General features: G+C 55.5%; 1 protein-coding gene across 2 annotated transcripts in view; it reads left to right on the top strand.

The window, feature by feature from the left end:
* C3 (complement C3) overlaps window positions 1–17,085 on the top strand; it is a 28,518-nt gene extending 11,433 nt beyond the window's left edge. The window contains exons 17-40 of one of the 2 annotated variants that reach the window (XM_059493242.1): window positions 539–739; window positions 1,653–1,767; window positions 2,360–2,445; window positions 2,867–3,006; window positions 3,087–3,299; window positions 3,989–4,055; window positions 4,473–4,559; window positions 4,644–4,847; window positions 6,180–6,255; window positions 6,335–6,494; window positions 7,210–7,305; window positions 7,394–7,544; window positions 8,860–9,023; window positions 9,424–9,582; window positions 10,350–10,500; window positions 10,616–10,667; window positions 11,657–11,744; window positions 12,127–12,213; window positions 13,046–13,151; window positions 13,839–13,928; window positions 14,750–14,836; window positions 15,453–15,536; window positions 15,757–15,892; window positions 16,788–17,085. In XM_059493242.1, the coding sequence (XP_059349225.1) occupies window positions 539–739; window positions 1,653–1,767; window positions 2,360–2,445; window positions 2,867–3,006; window positions 3,087–3,299; window positions 3,989–4,055; window positions 4,473–4,559; window positions 4,644–4,847; window positions 6,180–6,255; window positions 6,335–6,494; window positions 7,210–7,305; window positions 7,394–7,544; window positions 8,860–9,023; window positions 9,424–9,582; window positions 10,350–10,500; window positions 10,616–10,667; window positions 11,657–11,744; window positions 12,127–12,213; window positions 13,046–13,151; window positions 13,839–13,928; window positions 14,750–14,836; window positions 15,453–15,536; window positions 15,757–15,892; window positions 16,788–16,929 (2,942 nt within the window). In that variant the 3' untranslated portion in view covers window positions 16,930–17,085. Of the gene's footprint in view, window positions 1–538; window positions 740–1,601; window positions 1,768–2,359; window positions 2,446–2,866; window positions 3,007–3,086; window positions 3,300–3,988; window positions 4,056–4,472; window positions 4,560–4,643; window positions 4,848–6,179; window positions 6,256–6,334; window positions 6,495–7,209; window positions 7,306–7,393; window positions 7,545–8,859; window positions 9,024–9,423; window positions 9,583–10,349; window positions 10,501–10,615; window positions 10,668–11,656; window positions 11,745–12,126; window positions 12,214–13,045; window positions 13,152–13,838; window positions 13,929–14,749; window positions 14,837–15,452; window positions 15,537–15,756; window positions 15,893–16,787 lie in introns of both variants that reach the window. The other variant, XM_059493241.1, reaches the window with a different exon arrangement.
* The last annotated feature ends 2,849 nt before the right edge of the window (window positions 17,086–19,934 follow it).

Here is a 19,934-nt window from a genome sequence, read left to right as displayed (position 1 = left end):
GAGAGCCACCAGTGTCCCATGTCCCTGAGGGCCACCAGAGTGCCCCACATCCCTTAGAGCCACCAGTGTCCCACATCCCTGAGGGCCACCAGTGTTCCATGTCCCTGAAGGTCACTGGAGTGTCCCATATCCCAGTCAACATCAGTGTCCCATGTCCCTGAGAGCCACCAGTGTTCCATGTCCCTAAAGGCCACTGGAGTGTCCCATATCCCAGTCAACATCAGTGTCCCATGTCCCTGAGAGCCACCAGTGTTCCATGTCCCTGAAGGCCACTGGAGTGTCCCATATCCCAGTCAACATCAGTGTCCCATGTCCCTGAGAGCCATCAGTGTCCCATGTCCCTGAGGGCAACCAGTGTCCCATGTCCCAAAGAGCCACCAGAATGTCCCACACCCCAAGGTCCCCATTCCAGAGCCATCAGAATGTCCTACACCTCCAAGGTCCCCATTCCAGAGCCATCAGAATGCCCCACACCCCTGAGGTCCCCATTCCCAAGAGCCACTAGGGCCTGTCCCAGCCCTGTCCTGGTGTCCATCAGCGGCTGAGTACTCGGACAAGCTGCAGAGGAGGTGCTGTGAGGATGGGATGAAGGACAACCCGATGGGACACGGCTGCGAGCAGAGGAGTGAGTACATCCTGGAGGGCGAGTCCTGCGTCCACGCCTTCCTCGACTGCTGCAGATACATCAAGGCCAAGAGGGACCAGCAGAACCTCTCACCCAGCACCGGCCTGGCCAGAAGCAAGTGTTGGGTCACGGAGGGTGGGAGAAGGTCAGGGAGGTTGGAGGAATCTCGGGTGGAGCTTTGGTGGAGTGTCTTAGGTAGGTTTTGGGTGTTCATTGGTGGATCTCAGGTGAAGGTGAGCTTGAGCAGAGCTTGGGTGAAGGTTGGATGTTCTTTGGTGAAGGTCAGGTGAACCTTGGGTGTTCTTTGGTGAAGGTCAGGCGAACCATAGATGTTCTTTGGGTGTTCCTTGGGTATTCCTTGGTGAAGATCAGGCAAAACTTGAGTGTTCCTTGGATGTTCCTTGGGTGTTCCTTGGATATTCCTTGGATATTCTTTGGGTGTTCCTTGGACTTTCCCTGGTGGAAGGTCAGGTGAACCTTGGGTGTTCCTTGGGTGTTCCTTTGATGTTCCTTGGGCGTTACTTGGATGTTCCTTGGGTGTTCCTTGGGCGTTCCTTGGGTGTTCCTTGGATGTTCCCTGGGCATTCCTTGGGTGTCCCTTGGGTGTTCTTTGGATGTTCTTTGGGTGTTCCTTGCATGTTCCTTGGGGATTCCTTGGGTGTCCCTTGGGTGTTCTTTGGATGTTCTTTGGGTGTTCCTTGGACTTTCCCTGGTGGAAGGTCAGGTGAACCTCAGACATTCCTTGGGTTCTCCTCAGGTGGAACTTGGGTGAAGGTTGGGAGGGTCTTGGGTGGGTTTGGGGCATCTCTTGGATGAAAGTCAAGTGGCCCTCAGGCATTCCTTATGCGATCCTTGGACAACCCATCAAGGCAATGCTTAGGTGGCAGTTGGGTGACCTTAGGCAAGACAAAGGGTGGCACTGGGGTGGTGCTGGGTGGCACTGGGGTGGTGTTGGGGTGATACTGTCTCCACTCAGGGGTCTCAGCCCTGAGGCCATGTTCAAGAGGTCCAATGCCACCTCCCCCAGGCCATGAGGACGAGGATCCCTTCTTGGAGGACGATGAAATCGTCTCGCGGACCCTCTTCCCCGAGAGCTGGCTGTGGCAGGTGGAGCAGCTGACGGAGCCACCCAACGAGCTGGGGTGAGCTTGGACCTCCTGTCCCACCACCTTCCCACTCCACAGCCCAGCCTGGGCACGGTCATCCTGTCCCCATCCAGCTTGGACATCTCTGGAGACCAGTTATGGTCACCCCAAAGCCAGACAAAGGTCACTGCTAAACTCCCAGTCCAGCCTCAGGGGTTCTTGGTCCACTCAGGGGTCATCTCCAAGTTCCTGGTCCTGCCTGGGGGTCTGTGGGGCGGGGACATCTCTGGGGACCAGGGAGGTCCCACTGTGGGTTTGGGACATCTCTGGGGACAAGAAAAGTCCAGCTGTGGGTTTGGGACATCTTTGAGGACCAGGAAGGTCCCACTGTGGGTTTGGGACATCTTTGAAACCAGGAATGTTCCACTGAGGGTTTGGGACATCTTTGGGGGCAAGGAAAGTCCAGCTGTGGGGTTGGGACATCTTTGGGGAACAGGGAGGTCCTGCTGTGGGTTTGGGACATCTTTGGAGACCAGGAAAGTTCCCAGGGCTGGGACTTCTCTAGGGACCAGGAAAATCCCATGGTGACACCCCCTGAGCCTGGCCTGGGGTGGGCCATGACCCCCTTGGTCACTCCTATCCTCTCCAGGGTCTCGGGCAAGACAGTGCCCGTGTTCCTGCAGGACTCCATCACCACCTGGGAGGTCCTGGCCGTCAGCCTCTCCCCCACCAAAGGTATGGGGTCATGGAGGACAAGAGAGTTCCTGAGGCCAGCAGAACATCCCCAAACCTTGTGGGGGGGTCCCTGAGACCTGAAGGGTCCCCTAAGCTTGGGGGTTTCACCAGGATTTGAGGGATCTCCAAAATCTGAGGGGAGATGCCTCAAAGTCTGGTGGCCATCCTTGGGATTTGAGGGATCTCCATGGAACTTGAGAGATCTCCTAAACTTTGGGATTCAAGGGGTCTCCTAAACCTTGGGAGGACTCTGTGGATCTTGATGGATCTCCTAAATCTTGTGAGGGCTCTGTGGGTCTTGATGGATATCCCAAACCTTTTGAGGACTCCCTGGACTTCCAGGGATCTCTGAAAACCTCGGGGCTGCCTTGGGGACACGAGGAGTCCTCAACCCCAAACCCTCACATGTCCCCAACCCCAGGTCTGTGCGTGGCCACCCCCTACGAGATCACAGTGATGAAGCAGTTCTTCATCGACCTCCGCCTGCCCTACTCAGTGGTGAGGAACGAGCAGGTGGAGATCCGCGCCATCCTCTACAACTACTGGCTGCACGACATCACGGTCAGTTGGGGACATTTTTCTGGGGACACCAAACATCACCCTGTCCAGACCTCAGGGGTGACCTCCTTGTCAACGTTCAGGTGCGCGTGGAACTGGTCCACAACCCCGACCTGTGCAGCCCCTCCACGGCCAAGCAGCGCTTCCAGCAGGTGCTGCAGATGAAGGCCCAGTCCTCGCGCGCCGTGCCCTTCGTCATCGTCCCCCTCAAGCTCGGCCAGCTGGACATTGAGGTCAAGGCATCTGTCCGTGACCGATTTGTGGGTGATGGCGTCAAGAAGAAGCTCCGAGTGGTGGTGAGTGGCCACCGGTGGCCGTGGTGGTGGTGGTGGCATCTGCGTTCTTGAGATGTTCCCAGCATGGTGGCATCAATGGTGGCATCCCAGCATGGTAGCATCCATGATGTTCTCCTTCAGTGGTTGGGTGACCACCATGCGTGGGCCAGGTCCACCACAGCAGAGGGGGGTGGTGGGTGGTGGCACGTCCAGTCAGCCGTGGTGGCACCAAGGGTTCAGTGTGTGTGGCCAATTTGGTTTGATTGCATTATTGATTTGGAATTTTTAATCAGTATCTTCATTAATCACCTGGATGGGATCAGGCTGACCATGGGATTTAATGTTTCTAATCAAAATCTTCATTGATGATCTGGATGGTGTCACCAAGGCCAGGATGACCATGGGACTTGATGCCGTCATTGATTTGATATTTTCAATCAATATCTTCATTGATGATCTCAATGGGGTCACCAAGCTCAGGCTGACCATGGTGGCCACACAATGAAGTTAACCAAGACACAAGAGTGACCTTGGGGTCTCCAGGACCTCAGTGACCTGTGTGACCCGGTGTGGCCTCCTGGGCTGGTCCCCATGTGTCACTGGGGGTACTGGTTTATACTGAGAGGCCTCTCCCAGTGGTCCAGAGGGGTTGGGATGGGGAGGACCCCAGACCCAAGCCCACCCTCACTGCCGGACTCTGCCCTGGACAGCCCGAGGGGAGGCGGCTGGAGAAGACAGTGAAGATCGTGGAGCTGGACCCGCAGAACAAGGGAGTCAGTGAGTGACATCTCTGGGGAGGTCCCACGGTGACTTTGGGGCATTCTGGGGATCAAGGAGGTCTCACAGTGGCTTTGGGACATCTTTGGGGACCAGGGAGGTCCCACAGTGGCTTTGGGACATCTTTGGGGACCATGGTGGTCCCATGGTGGCTTTGGGACGTCTTTGGGGACCAGGAAGGTCCCACTGTGGGTTTGGGGCATCTTTTGGAGACCAGGGAGGTTTCACCGTGGGTCTGGGACATCTGGAGGGATCAAGGAGGTACCTCCAAGCTCAGGTTTGGGACAACTTGGAGGACAAGGGGTGTTCCACCATGGAACTGGGACATCTCAAGGGACAAGTGACACCCTGATGTGGGGTGGGGCTGGGTCACCTCAGGAGAGGATTTGGGGTCACCACATCCACTCCACCCCACAGACGGGGTGCAGGAGGAGCAGGTGAAGGCCGCAGACCTCTCGGACATTGTCCCCAGCACCGAGTCGGAGACCAAAGTCAGCATCCAGGGTGAGCACCATGGAGATGACACATGGGGACAACCTGGTTGAGGGGTGGGACATCTTGAGCGTGACACATCCTCTCCTGGCCCAGGCAACCCCGTGTCCATCATTGTGGAGAAGGCCATTGATGGGGCCAAGCTGCAGCACCTGATCGTGACGCCAAAGGGCTGTGGGGAGCAGAACATGATCTTCATGACGCCCACGGTCATCGCTGTCCACTACCTGGACAACACCATGCAGTGGGAGACCTTCGGCATTGATCGCCGGGCTGGTGCCATTGAGCTGATCAAGAAAGGTGGGAACAGCCCCAGAATGGAGGGATTGCCTTAAAATGGTGGGAACGGCACCAAAATGGTCGGAACAGCCCCAAAAGTGGTGGGAGTGTCCCCAAAGTGGTGGGAACAGCACCGAAAGTAGTGAGAATGTCCTCAGAATAGTGGGAATGGCACTGAAAGTGGTGGGAATGTCCTTAAAATGGTGGGAATGTCACCAAAATGGTGGGAATGTCCTCAAAATGGTGGAAACCTCCTCAAAATGGTGGAATGTCCTCAAAATAGTGGGAATGTCCTCAAAATGTTGGGAATGTCCTCAAAATAGTGGGAACTGCTAGGGATGAGACTGTCCTCAAATGTGGTGGGAATGGCCTCAAAATGGTGGAATGCCCTCAAAATGCTGGAAATGGCCTCAAAAGTGGTGGGAATGTCCTCAGAAGGGTGGGAATGGCACCGAAAGTGGTGAGAATGTCCTTAAAATAGTGGGAATGTCCTCAAAATGGTGGTAATATCCTCAGAAGGGTGGGAACGGATCCAAAATGGTGGGAACAGCACCGAAAGTGGTGGGAGGGTCCCCAAAATGGTGGGAATAGCACCAAAATGGTGGGAATGTACTCCAAATAGTGGAATGTCCTCAAAATTATGGGAACTGCACCAAAAGGGAGGGGACTGTCCTCAAAAGTGGTGTGAATGGCCTCAAAAGTGGTGGGAATGTACTCAAAATGGTGGGAACAGGCCTGAAAGGGGTGGAAATGGCTCTTAAAGGCATGGGAACAGCTCCAAAATGGTGGGAACATCCTCAAAATGGTGGGAATATCCTCAAAATTGTGGGAACAGCTCCGAAAGGGGTGGGAATGGCCCCAAAATGGTGTGAACAGCCTCAGAAATTGTGGAAATGTCCTCAAAAGGGGTAGGAATGTCCCTTGGTGTCTGCTCTCACGTCACAGAAGGTTCCTGTCATCTGAGGTGGTACAGAAGGTTGCTCCTCTGGAGGTGACCTGGGTTGGGTGATGCCAGTTTGGGGTTTCCAGAGTTACTGGTGTGCACTGGGAGGGGCTCCAGAGCGAGTTGGTGTCCTGAGGGTTCCTCAGCTTGGGTGGGTGCTCTTTGTGTTGGCTAGTGGTTGGAGGACATTGGTGTCCTGAAGCCCACCCAAGCCACCCCTCATGTTGACCAACGGTTGGAGGACATTGGTGGCCTGGAGCCACCGACTGCCACCCCTTGCATTGACCAGTGGTTGGAGAACATTGGTGGCCTGAGGCCACCCTTCATGTTGACCAATGGTTGGAAGACATTGGTGACCTGAAGCCCACCCAGGCCACCCCTCACGTTGACCAACAGCCATCTCCTCGCAGGTTACACCCAGCAGTTGGCCTTCCGCAAGCCCGACAGTTCATACGCCGCCTTCCTCGATCGCCCCTCCAGCACCTGGTGAGGGACCTGCTGCCGCCACCACCACCCAGCCCAGGTGACAGGGACAGGTGTGACCCTCAGGTGTCCCCATCTCCAGGTTGACCGCCTACGTGGTGAAGGTGTTCGCCATGGCCAGGAAGCTGACAGACATCGAGCACGGTGAGATCTGCGGCCCCATCAAGTGGCTCATCCTCAACAAGCAGAAGCCAGACGGAGTCTTCCAGGAGGACGCGCCTGTCATCCATAAGGGGATGATGGTAAGGGGACACCTCAACCATGTCAGTGCTGGTGGCCGAAGCTTGGGGGATCTCGGGTGGAGGATGGGAGGTTTTGTGTGGGTTTTGGGTGAAGGTCTGGTGAACTTTGGATGTTCCTTGGATGTTCCTTGGGTATATGTCAGGTGAACCTCAGGAATTCTTTGAGTGTTCCTTGGTTGAAGTTTGGGTGGGTTTTGGGTGTTCCTTGCCTGGAGGTCAAGTGTTCCTTAGATGGTTTTTGGGTGTTCCTTGGACCTTCCTGGGATGAAGGTCAGGGCAAAGTCAAACATTCCTTGGGTGTTCCTTGGGTGTCCCTTGGGTGAAGTCTGGATGCCCATTTGGTGTCCCTTGGGTATCCCTTGAGTGTCCCTTGAATGTCCCTTGGATGTTCCTCATAAAAAGGTCAGGTGAAGGTCAGATATTCTTTGGGTGTCCCTTGTGTGACATTTGAGTGTCCATTGGATGTCCCTTGATTGTCCCTTGGGTGTTCCTCACCTAAAGGTCAGATGAAGGTCAAATATTCTTTGGATGTCCCTTGAGTATCCCTTGGGTGTTCCTCACATGAAGGTCAGATACTGTTTGGATGTCCCTCGGGTGACATTTGAATGTCCCTCAGATTAGTCAAGGACAGATCTTTGGAATGAGCTGCTGGTGGACCACCAAATGTTTGGAAAACCCTGATCCCGAGATTTTTTCCCTCTTTTTCATCCCACAGGGAGGCTACCAAGGTGCCGAGCCCGAGGTGTCCCTCACCGCCTTCATCCTCATCGCCCTGGAGGAGGCACGGGGCATCTGCAAGGACCACATAAATGTAAGTGACCCCACAGGTGACATTCCTGCGGTTTCAGACCATTATGAAAGCCACCTGAGATGCCAAATTCTCCATCCTTGGTTCCCAGAGCTTGGATGACAGCATCAACAAGGCCACTGGGTTCCTGGCACGGCGCTACGAGGGGCTGGCCCGGCCCTACACAGTGGCCCTGGCGTCCTACGCACTGGCCCTGGCTGGGAAGCTCAAGAGTGAGAGGATCCTCATGAGGTTCTCCAAAGGTGACACCTCAACAGGGGTCAAAATTGGGGTGAAAGGAGGTGAATTTGGGTTCTCATGAGGTTCTCCAAAGGTGGCATCTCAAGAGGGGTCAAACCAGGGTGAAAAGAGGTGGGTTTGGGTCTTCAGGAGGTTCTTCAAAGGTGATGCCTTAGCAGGTCAAAATTGGCACCAGGAAAATTGGTTTTGGATCTTCAGGAGGTTCTCCAAAGATGACACCAAACCTGGAGTGGAAATTGGTCAAAACTGGGGTGAAAAGAAGTGGGTTTGGGTTCTCATGAGGTTCTCCAAAAGTGACGCCTCAATAGGGGTCAAAATTGAGGTGAAAGGAGGTGGGTTTGGGTTCTCATGAGGTTCTCCAAAGGTGATGCCTCAAGAGTGGTCAAAGTTGGGGTGAAAGGAGGTGGGTTTGGGTCTTCAGGAGGTTCTTCAAAGGTAATGCCTCAAGAAGGGTCAAAATAGAGGTGAAAGGAGGTGGGTTTGGATGTTCTCCAAAGGAGACACCCCAAGAGAGGTCAAAGCGAGGTGAAAGGAGGTGGGTTTAGGTCTTCAGGAGGTTCTCCAAAGGTGACATTTCAAGAGGGGTCAAATTGGGGTGAAAGGAGGTGGGTTTGGGTTCTCATGAGGTTATCCAAAGGGGTCAAAATTGGCATCAGGAAAACTGGTTTTGTGTCTTCAGGAGGTTCTCCAAAGATGACAACAAACTTGGGGTGGAAATTGGGGTGAGGGGAGGTAGTTTCACCTGGGAGATGCAATTTGAGGTGAAAGGAGGTGGTTTGGGATCATCATGAGGTTCATCAAAAGTAACATCTCCCCTTGGTGTGGAAAGGGTTGGAATTTAGGGTCAGGAGAGGTGGTTTTGGGTCGTCAGAAGGTTCTCCAACGTTGGTTTTGTGTTCTCCTAAGGTTTTCGAAGGTGACACCTCACCTTGTGGTTAAAAGGGATGAAACTGGGGTAAGAGGAGGTGGTTCTGGGTTCTCACAAGGCTCTCCAAATCTGGTTTTGGGTCCTCATGACGTTCTCCAGAACTGAATTCTCACCCAGGGTTGTATTTTAGGGTCAGGGAAAGTGGTTTTGGGTCCTCCTGAGGTTCTCCAAATCTGGTTTTGGGTTCTCCTGAGGTTCTCCAACCTCACCTTGGGGTTAAAAGGGATGAAACTGGGATCAGAGGAGTAGGTTTGGGTCCTCCTGAGGTTCTCCAGAAGTGGTTTAGGACCCTCCTGAGATAATGCCTCACCCGGGGCTGTAATTTGTGGCCAGGCTGAGGTGGCCGTGGGGGTCCCTGGTGGCTGAAGATGTCTCTGATGTCCCCACAGGTGGGGCCAGCTGGGAGGAGCGCAACGCCCGCACCTACAACATCGAGGGCACGTCCTATGCGCTGCTGGCCCTGGTGCAGATGAAGAAGTCCGAGCTGGCCGGGCCAGTGGTCCGGTGGCTGGCCCAGCAGAACTACTATGGAGAGACCTACGGCTCCACCCAGGTGGGACATGGGACAGCCCCGGCCATGCGCGGGGACATCCCTGGGACACCTGGTGGCGCTGGGGTTGACAGGGATGGGCGTTGTCATTTCGGGGACATCTTGGGTGGCACAGGAGCCAAAGGTCACTCAGAAGAGTTTGGGCATGCTCCAGGTGATGTCTCCAAGCTCTGGTGACACGGGTGTCCCCTCAAGGTTACTCAGAAGATCTTGTGGGTTCTCCACCAGTGTCCCCAAGCCATGGTGACCCTGATGTCCCCTCAGGCCACACAGGAGAACTTGTGGGTTCTCCATCAGGGTCCCCAAACCCTGGTTACCCCAGTGTCCCCTCAGTCCACCCTGGAGCCCTTGTGGGATCTCCACCCAGTGTCCCCAAGCCCTAGTGACACCAGTGTCCCCTCAGGCCACCATCCTCGTGTTCCAAGCGCTGGCCCAGTACCAGGTGGCTGCGCAGGCCCAGGAGCAGCTGGAGCTGGACGTGTCGGTGCTGCTGCCGCGCCGCGCCAGCCCCGTCAAGTACCGCATCGAGAACCGCAATGCGCTGGTGGCGCGCTCCGCTGAGGTACCTGTCCTTGTCATCTGTCCTTGTCACTGGCACCTGTCACCTGTCCCTGGCATTGTCACCTGACACTGTCACCTCTGGGTCTCCTCGTGGGATAATCCCATCCCATGACTATGGCCACCATTGTCCTTGTCCCTTCCATGTCCCCTCCTGTCACCTCTGTATCCTCTCCAGGCTTGGAATGTCCCAGGCTGGCCTTGTCCCCTCCCCTGCTGTGACCTGCAATGTCCTTGTCACCTCTCTGTCCTCCTGATCTCTGCGTCCCTTCCGTGTCCTTCAATGTCCCTGTCCCCTCTATCTCTGCAGCGCTGCCACCCCTTCTGTGTCCTGCCCGTCCCGTCCATGTTCCCACATGCCCCTGCACCTCTGCTTGTCCCTCCTGGGGACATCTCCTGTCCCTCCCCAATGTCCCCTGTCCCCTTCCCAATGTCACCTGTAGCTTCCCAATGTCCCCTGTCCCTCCTGGGGACATCCATTGTTCCTTCCCAATGTCCCCTGTCCCCTTCCCCATGTCACCTGTCCCCTCCCAATGTCCCCTGTCCCTCCTGGGGACATCCTCTGTCCCTTCCCACTGTCCCCTGTCCCCTTCCCAATGTCACCTGTCCCCTCCCAATGTCCCCTGTCCCTCCTGGGGACATCCTCTGTCCCTTCCCAATGTCCCCTCAGACCAAGGGCGGAGGGCGTGGGCAAGGGGACAACGACAGTGGTGACCATGTACCACATCCCCAATGTCCCCAGTGTCCCCAGTGTCCCCACTGTCCCCTCAGACGAAGCACAACGAGGACTTCACGGTCAAGGCGGAGGGCATGGGCAAGGGGACAATGACAGTGGTGACTGTGTACCACGCCAAGGTCCCTGAGAGGGAGGACAAGTGTGACAAGTTCAACCTGACCGTGGATGTGCAGGAGGTCAACAAGGGTGGGTCCCCAACTGTCCCCTCCCTGTCCTCGCAATTTCACCACCATCCCCTCCCCATGTCCCCTCTGTCAGTACCTCGTGTCACCTTCAATGTCACCTCGGTGTCCCCACCCAGGCAGGGAAGAGGAGGACATCATCAGGACAGTCAAGATCAACATCTGCACCAGGTGGGGACATTGGGGATGTTGGGGACACTGGGGACACTGGGGACATTGGAGACAGTGGGTCACAGAGGAAAAGGGGAAGAAGGGACATAGGGGACAGGGAGAAAATGGAGACATTGGGGACTTTGGGGTCAGGGTGGGGACAGCAGGGACATTGGGGACAGTGGGGACAGGGAGAAGGGGAGGGAGGGACATTGGGGACAAGGAAGAATATGGGGACATCAGGGACAGGGGGACAGCAGAGACATCCAGGAAAATGGGGGCACTGGGGACAGGAACAGCAGGGAAAGGATGGGAACATTGGGGACAGTGGGGACAGGATGGGGAATGGGATGGAGGGACACAGGGGACATTGGGCACACTGGGGACATTGGGGACACTGGGGATAACTGAGACAGAGAAGAGGTGTTGGGGACAGGGACACTGGGGAAAGGATGGGGACAGCAGGGACATTGGGGACAGTGGGGACACGGGGGACATCAGAGACAGGGAGAAGGGGCGGGAGGGACATTGGGAACAAGGAGGAAAATGGGGACATTGGTGACAAGGAGTAAAATGGGGATATTGGGGACAGGGAGGAAAATGGGGACATTGGGGACAGGGACAGCAGGGAAAGGATGGGGACGTTGGGGACACTGGGGACATTGGAGACACTGGGGACAACAGAGACAGAGAGGGGGTATTGGGAACAGGGACACCAGAGAGAGGATGGAGATATTGAGGACAACATGGGGACATTGGGGAGATAGAGGGGACATTGGGGGCAGGAATATCAGTGAAAGGATGGGGACATTGGGGACAGTGAGGACAGGATGGGGAGTGGGATGAAGGGACACTGGGGACATTGGGGACACTAGGGACAAGGATGGGGGACACTGGGGACAAAAAGCACTCACCTTGTCCCATGGGGGTGTTGGGGACATCAGGGAGGGGACGCTGGGGACACTGCAGGGGTGGGGACAGGTGGGGTGGCCTCAGCTGTGTCCCCACAGGTACCTGGACACCGTGGATGCCACCATGTCCATCCTGGACGTGTCCATGCTCACGGGATTCACACCGGACGTGCAGGACCTCAGGAGGGTCAGTGTGGGGACATGAGAACACTGTGGGGACACCAGGGGGACATGGGGACACTGCAGGGACATGGGGACACCACAGGGACATGGGGACAACAGGGGGACATAGGGACAGCAGGGGACAGCAGAGGACATTGGGGCACTGGGGGGTGGGGGGGGGCGGACATGACACACGACATGGGGACACTCAATGTCACACTGTCCCAAGTGTCACGCTGTCCCCGTTGTCCTCCATGCCCGATGTCACTCTGCCCCTGATGTTACTCTGTCCCCATTGTTCCCAGTGTCACACTGTCCCCACTGCCCCCAATGTCACTGTCCCCGCTGTCATCGGTGTCACTCTGTCCCCAGTGTCCCCAATGTCACTGTGTCCCCGCTGTCCCCAGCTGTCCGAGGGTGTGGACAGGTACATCTCCAAGTTTGAGCTCGACCAGGACAAAGAGCGGAGCAATGTCGTCATTTACCTGGACAAGGTGGGGACACTGGGGCCACGGGGGTGGGGACAGGACTGGGGTGATGGCAGAGACAAGATGGGACAAAGGCAGGATGTTACAGGGACAGGGACAGGGAGAAGGTGGGACAGAGGTGGCGACAGGATGGGACAGGGACCAAGGTGGATTGGGGACATGAGCAGGGACAGGAGGGTGACAATCGTGATGATGAAGGTGGGGACACGGGGGACACTGGGGACAGGAGGGACACGGGAAAAAGATGGGACAGGAATGTGAGAGGACAGGAATGGGGACAGGGACAGGACAGGAACAGGGATCAGGATGGAGTTGGGGACATGGGCAGGGACAGGGCTGTGACAGGGACACAGCTGGGGACAAGGGTGGTGACAGCAACAGTCTCAAGGTGGTGACAAGGACAGGGATGGGTGGGGACAGCATGGGGACATGGCTGGGGACAGGACCGAGTGTGTTGTGGAGGTGACTCACAGCCTGTCTGAGTGCCACCCCCATGTCCCCTGTCCCTGTTCCCTGTCCCCATCCCTGTCCCCTGTCCCCCCATGCTGTCCCTGTTCCCGTGCTGTCCCTGTCCCCGTGTTGTCCTTGTCCTCATGCTGTCCCATGTCCTTGTTCCCTTGCTGTCTCTGTGCTGTTCCTTGTCCTCATCCCTGTCCCTGTCCCCGTGCTGTCCCCTGTCCCTGTCCCTGTGCTGTCCTTGTGCTGTCCCCGTGCTGATCCCTGTCCCTTGTCCCTATCCCTGTCCCCATGCTGTCCCCTGTCCCTGTCCCTGTCCCCCTGCTGTCCCCTGTCCCTTGTCCCTGTCTCTGTCCCCGTGCTGTCCCCGCGCTGTCCCCAGGTGTCACACAGGGCCCAGGAGTGTTTCGCCTTCAAGGCCCACCAGAGGTTCCAGGTGGGGCTGATCCAGCCGGCGGCCATCAGCGTCTACAGCTACTACAGCATTGGTGTGTCATTGTCATTGTCATTGTCACTGTCACTGTCACTGTCACTGTGTCATTGTCATTGTCACTGTGTCACTGTGTCACTGTGTCACTGTGTCACTGTCATTGTCATTGTCACTGTCACTGTGTCACTGTCTACAGCTACTACAGCATCAGTGTGTCACTGTCATTGTCACTGTCATTGTCATTGTCCCCTCTGTCATTGTCCCTGTCACTGTCACTGTCCCCTCTGTCACCTCTCTCACTGTCACTGTCACTGTCCCCTCCCTGTCACTGTCACTGTCACTGTCACTGTCACTGTCTCCTCTGTCCCCATCCCTGTCCCCTATCCTCGTCCCTGTCTCCATCCTTGTCCCTGTCCCTGACCCCTGTCCCACTCCTCTGTGCCCTGTCCCCTCCCCGTCTTCACCCCATCCCTGTCCCTGTCCCTGTCCCTAGTGCCACCCAGGTCACCTGGGTTACCTCTGTCACCTGTGTCCCGATCTCCTTGTGTCTCCCTGGCTGATGTCCCCTGCTGTCTCCCCTGCTGTCCCCACTGTCCCCTGCTGTCCCCTGCTGTCCCCTGCTGTCCCTGCTGTCCCCTACTGTCCCCTGATGTTCCCGTGTCCCCTGATGTCCCCAGTTGTCCCCACATCCCCAGCTGTCCCCAGCTGTCCCCTGCTGTCCTCTGATGTCCCCGTGTCCCTGCAGATGATCGCTGCACCCGGTTCTACCACCCGGACAAGGAGGGAGGGAAACTGAACAAGATCTGCCAGGGGGACGTTTGTCGCTGTGCTGAAGGTGACACGGGGACACGCGGACACAGGGACATGGGGACAGGGTGGGACATGTCATGACCATGATGGGGACATGTCCTGGCCATGGTGGGACATGTTGATGTGATGAGACACTTCATGGCCAGGGTGAGACACATCATGGACATGGTGGGACAAATCAATGATGAGATATCACATGTCACCATGATGGGAACGTGTCATGGCCATGGTGGAGACATGTCCTGGTCATGGTGGGACACACTGATGTGATGGGACACTTCATGGCCCTGATGGGGACACATCATGGGCATGGTAAGGACATGTCATGGTCATGGTGGGACACATTAATGATGAGATGTCACATGTCACCATGATGGGGACATGTCATGGTGGGACACGTTGATGTGACATGGACATGGTGGGACACGTCATGGGCATGGTAAGGACATGTCATGGTCATGGTGGGACACATCAATAATGAGATGTCACATGTCACCATGGTGGGGATATACCCTGGCCATGATGGGACACATCACGGCCATGATGGGGACACGTTCCTGCTGTGGTGGGACACGTCATGACCCTGGCTGGGACACATCATTGATGAGATGTCATATGTCATGACTCTGATGGGGACATGTCCCTGCCAGGGTTGACCTTGTCATGGCTGTGTCCCCGTGATGTCCCCGTGATGTCCCCATGATGTTCCCATGATGTCCCTGTGATACCCTCATGATGTCTCCATGATGTCCCCGTGATGTCCCCACAATGTCCCTGCGATATCCCCATGATGTCCCCGTGATGTCCTCATGATGTCCCCACAATGTCCCCACAATGTCCCCACAGAGAGCTGCTTCAAGCATCAGGAGGAGCCTGGGGACATCACCGTCAACCAACGCATCGAGCGTGCCTGCGAGCCTGGGGTGGACTTCGGTGGGAAATCGGGACACGGGACATTGGGGACATTGGGGGCATTGGGGACATTGAGGGCATTTGGGACATTGGGGACACTGGGGACAATGGCAACATCTGGGACACTGGGGACATTGGAGACATTGGGGAATTGGAGGAATTGGGGACATCAGGGACATCGGGGACATTGGGAGCAATGGGGACCTCAGGGACGTTGGGGACAATGGGGATATTGGGGACAATGGAGGCAATGGAGACAATGGGGCATTGGGGACATTGGGGATAATGGGGCATTGGGGGCAATGGAGACATTAGGGACACTGAGAGCATTGGGGACATCAGAGATGTTGAGGACAATGTGGATATTGGGGGACAACGGGAACATTGGGGACCTTGGGGACAATGGGGACCTTGGGGACAGTGGGGACGTTGGGGCATTGGGGACGTTGGGGCATTGGAGACATTGAGGCCATTGGGGACAATGGGGACATGGGGTGATATGGGGTCATGGCAGGTGGTGTTAGGGACATTGGGGACTTGGTGGGGGCAGGGAAGGACACGGTGGGAACAGGGGACACAGAAGGGCCACCCTGGCAGGGGTGACTGTCCCCATTGTCCCCAATGTGTCCCCTGGCAGTGTACAAGGTGAGGGTGGTGGCACAGGAGGAGACCCCGACCTACGACAATTACATCATGGAGATCCTGTCGGTCATCAAGATGGGTACGGCAACCTCGGGGGGGACAAGGCCACCACAGGGGAGACAAGGCCATTATGGGGGGACATAACCGTTATGGGTGCACATGGAAGGAGGACAAGGTCACCTCAACAAGGTGACATGGTCACCTCAGGGGGACACAAGGCCACCATAGAGTGGACAAGGCCACGGTGACACAATGCTATGGTGACACGGTGCCACGGTGACATGGTAACACTGTGACAGGCACAGACGAGGACCCGGCCGGCAGCAACAGGACCTTTGTGAGCCACCAGCAGTGCAGGGAGACCCTGAGGCTGCAGAGAGGAGAGGACTACCTGGTCTGGGGACAGGCCAGCGACCTCTGGGCCAGCGGCAGACAGTAGGACATGGTCCCCACTGTCCCCTGTGTCCCCTGGGTCCCCATTGGCCCCACTGGCCCCATTGGCCCTATTGACCCTAAATCCCCATTTTCCCTATTGTCCCCATTGTCCCCTGAATTCCAGATGTCCCTATTGCCCCATTGTCCCCACTGTCCCCACTGTCCCCACTGTTCCCACTGTCCCCATTGCCTCTCTATCCCCATTGTCCCCACTGTCCCCATGTCTGTCCCTACAGCTGTCCCCATGTCCCCCTGGCTGTCCCCGTGTCCCCAGCTGTCCCCGTGTCCCCAGCTGTGCCATGTCCCCAGCTGTCCTCTGTGTCCCCAGGTACAAGTACCTGATCAGGAAGGACACCTGGCTGGAGGAGTGGCCCTCGGAGACCACCTCTATATCCCCACTGTCCCCTATGTCCCCACTGTCCCCATGTCCCCATTGTCTCCACTGTCTCTATATCCCCATTGTCTCAATTGTCCCCTATATCCCCATATATCCCCATGTCCCCCTGGCTGTCCCCATGTCCCCAGCTGTCTCCTGTCTCCCCATTGCCCCCTATATCCCCATGTGTCCCCATTGCCCCCATTATCTCCACTGTCCCCATTGTCCCTATTGTACCCATTGTCCCTATTGTACCCATTGTCTCTATATCTCCATTACCCATAAATCCCCATTTCCCCCATGTCCCCATTATCCCCATTGTCCCCACTGTCCCCATATCCTCCTGTCTGTCCCCACATCCCCAGCTGATCCCATGTCCCCAGGTACAGGTACCTGATCAGGAAGGACACCTGGCTGGAGGAGTGGCCCTCGGAGGCCATCCCTATATCCCCACTGTCCCCACTGTCCCCATGTCCCCCTGTCTCTCCCTGTGTCCCCAGCTGTCCCCTGTGTCCCCAGGTACAGATACCTGATCGGGAAGGACACCTGGCTGGAGGAATGGCCCTCAGAGGCCGCCTGCCAGGACGCGTTGCTCCAGCGGCGCTGCCAGGACTTCGTCGAGTTCTCCGAGTCCATGACGTTCTTCGGCTGTCCCAGCTGAGTCCCCGAGATGCCACCACCCTGGAGTGCCACCACCCTGGGGTATTACCAACCCGCTGGTGGCACCCAGTGCTGGGGTATCACTGCTCTACTCCTGTTGCTTTTTGTCCCCTCATGGTTTTTTGGGGTTTTGGTTAAAAAAGTAATTTCTCAGCAATTGGCTTTGGTGTCCTTGAAGGGGGGACATGTGGGGGGGAGTGGGGACATCAGAGAGGACATGGGGACATGAGAGGGGATATGGAGACTTCAGAGGGGTCATGGGGATATGGTAAGGGACATGGGGACACCATAGAGGACATGGGGACATCATAGGGGATGTGGGGACACCACAGGGGACATGGGGACATCATAGAGGTCATGTGGACACCACAGGGGTCATGGGGACATCATAAAGGACATGGGGACACCACAGAGGACATGAGGACATGACAGGGGTCACCCCAGAGACTTTTGGCTTTTTCACCCCAGAGACACTTTTGGCTGGCTGGGTGTGTGGTGTTTCACCCCAGAGACACTTTTGGCTGGCTAGGTGCTGCAGCTGGGCACGTGGAGACAAGTCCAGGCATGCAGCACTCGGGTGGTGCTGGGATGGATCTTCCCACCATAACAGGGTCTGCTCCTCAGTTTACTTCTGCTAGAGAAGCTTTAAGGTGATGGTGAAGGAAAGGAGCCAGTTCTGATGGAGGGTTTGGATCCAGATCTTTATTCTGGCCCACTATCCAGCAACAACTCCAACAGAACTCCTTGACCCCGTGGTTGCTGTTCATTTTAACCCCAGGGAGAAGGGTAGGGAAGGGGTAGGGATCCCACTAACCAGGTGCAGGAAGGGAGGTCTCAAGGGACAAAGGACACATGGATGGCCCAATGCCCAGGGGTAGAGGGCATCCTTTGGATCTGCCAATCACTCGACGCCCTCCTGGAATTCCAGGATTGACAGACAGTGCTAGGAGGGGGCAAGAGAGGGGGAAGGAGAGGTGACTGACACACCTTGCAGGGAATTATCAGGGGAGGGACCCGAGGTTCTGAGATAAACCCTGAAATCACAACGCAACACTGAGGGGCTCGTGGTGTTCTTGTCCTCCATCTCTGTGCTCCAGGCAATCTCAGGGTGTTCTCCAGGCTGGGAACAGCCAAAGCAGCTGCAGGATTTTGGGCATGGACTCTGCAGGAAGTTTTGTGTCTCTGCTTTGGTGCCGTGTCTGGTATTTCGGGTCCTTGGCATGTGCAATTTCCCAGAGCTGGTGATGGGAAAAGCTGGGTTTAGGTGGGAAAAGTCGGGTTTAGGTAGGAAAAGTTGGATTTAGACGGGAAGAGACGGGTTTAGGTGGGAAGAGACAGGTTTAGGTGGGAAGAGAACGGTTTAGGTGGGAAAACCCGGGGTTAGGTGGGAAGAGCCGAGTTTGGGTGTTGCTTTCAGACAGTGGGTAAAACATTGGGAATTCCACTTCTGGCAGAGGTTCTGCAGCTTCCACAGAAATTCCCCTTTGTGCTGCCCTGTAGCAGTGTGCAGCTACAATGATGAGATCGTGTCCAGGGAGGCCACAGCTGACAGCAGGAGAAACAGACAAGACAAACTCCTTCGTTGTTTAGCACAGGAGTCCATTTTATTTCCCCCCCCATCCCGTGCCGTGGTAGTGGGGGCAGGAGGCAGAGGCCTGGGAGCCTGAGCAGAGCCCCAGAGAGCCCCAGAGCAGAGAGAAAAAAGAACAAAGCAGACCCACGGTGGGGGTTTTATCAGGTGTCCATGGGAGGAGCCTTAGTGTCAGATTACAGCCTCCTCAGAACAGGAAAGCTCCACACTGCCCTGGATGAATCCATGTCTTGGCTTGAAAAGATAGGAATCTGCTAATGGGAAATGGAAAATGTAAATTTCTTTCCTCTGAATTATTATGATTTTGACATTAAGAGGCTCTCAGGGAAAGATATGGGAAAAAGAATAAAAAGTTCTTTCCTAGGAAAATTTAAAATACAAATGCAATAGTACAAACAGAAAAAAAACACTGACAGAGTCAGAATCCAACCTGGCACCTTGTTGGTCAGGGTGTTGTCAGCAGTCTGATTAAATGGTGGCTGCAGTCCTCCTGGACTGACAGATGTGGTTCTGTTGAGCAATGATCCTGTTGAAGGCTGTACTTTTCCTCTGAAGATCCAGTGGTGTTGTAGATGGGCCTGGTCTTCCTTTAAGAATCCATTAGAGAAAAAAGCTGCTCCTCTGGGAATCCAGTGGGAAAGGTTGGCTGTGGACTTCCAAATCTCTGATCATATCCAGGTAGGAATGCTTGTTTCCTCCCTCTGGGCAGAGCTTCTCACAATGGAATGATGTCATTTTTATCAGTCATGCAGTGGGATTCAATGGTCCATTAACAGAAGATATCTCCATGGAGGGAGGATTAGTTATGGAAGAAATAAAGAAAACTGCCCAATTAACAGGCAATAACTGCCCCACCTCTAACTGACAGGAATAGAATACACACACCCATTTCCAACCTAAGACATTTTCCACCTTTTATTCTATTTCCATCTGCATCACAATGAAATCTTACACACAGCTCTCACTTAAAACTAGATTTTCCTGTGGTACATAATGGGCTTCTCCATCTTTGTGCATTACCCACCAAGTGTAACCAGTAGAGCATAAACAATCCCACAGATGAGTTTGTCCTTGCCTGAGGTGGGATGAATCCAAACAGTCTTTCCTAAAATACCTTTCATGTGTACCACAGGGACTTAATCTCCATCCACTGTGTGCAGGGGTTCAGACTGGGCAGGACCAGCTCAATTGATGAACCCTCAGGTGTTGACCATCCAGGTGACTTTTGCTAGGTTCCTTTCCCAGTTTCTAAAAATTCCCCTGCCAAGTAGGGGAAGTCTTCAGGGAAGTCTTAAGTAGTCCATTGCACCGTTCAACTTTCCCAGCAGCTGGTGCGTGATAAGGGATATGATCTATCCATTCAATACCATTTGTCTGCCCCAGGTGTTTGTCAGGCCGTTTTTGAAATGGCTCCC

The sequence above is a fragment of the Ammospiza nelsoni genome, unplaced genomic scaffold (assembly GCF_027579445.1).
Source record: "Ammospiza nelsoni isolate bAmmNel1 unplaced genomic scaffold, bAmmNel1.pri scaffold_55, whole genome shotgun sequence".
Lineage (NCBI taxonomy): Eukaryota > Metazoa > Chordata > Aves > Passeriformes > Passerellidae > Ammospiza > Ammospiza nelsoni.
The sequence above is the reverse complement of the archived record's forward strand: the minus strand, read 5'-3'. Positions and strand labels throughout refer to the sequence as shown.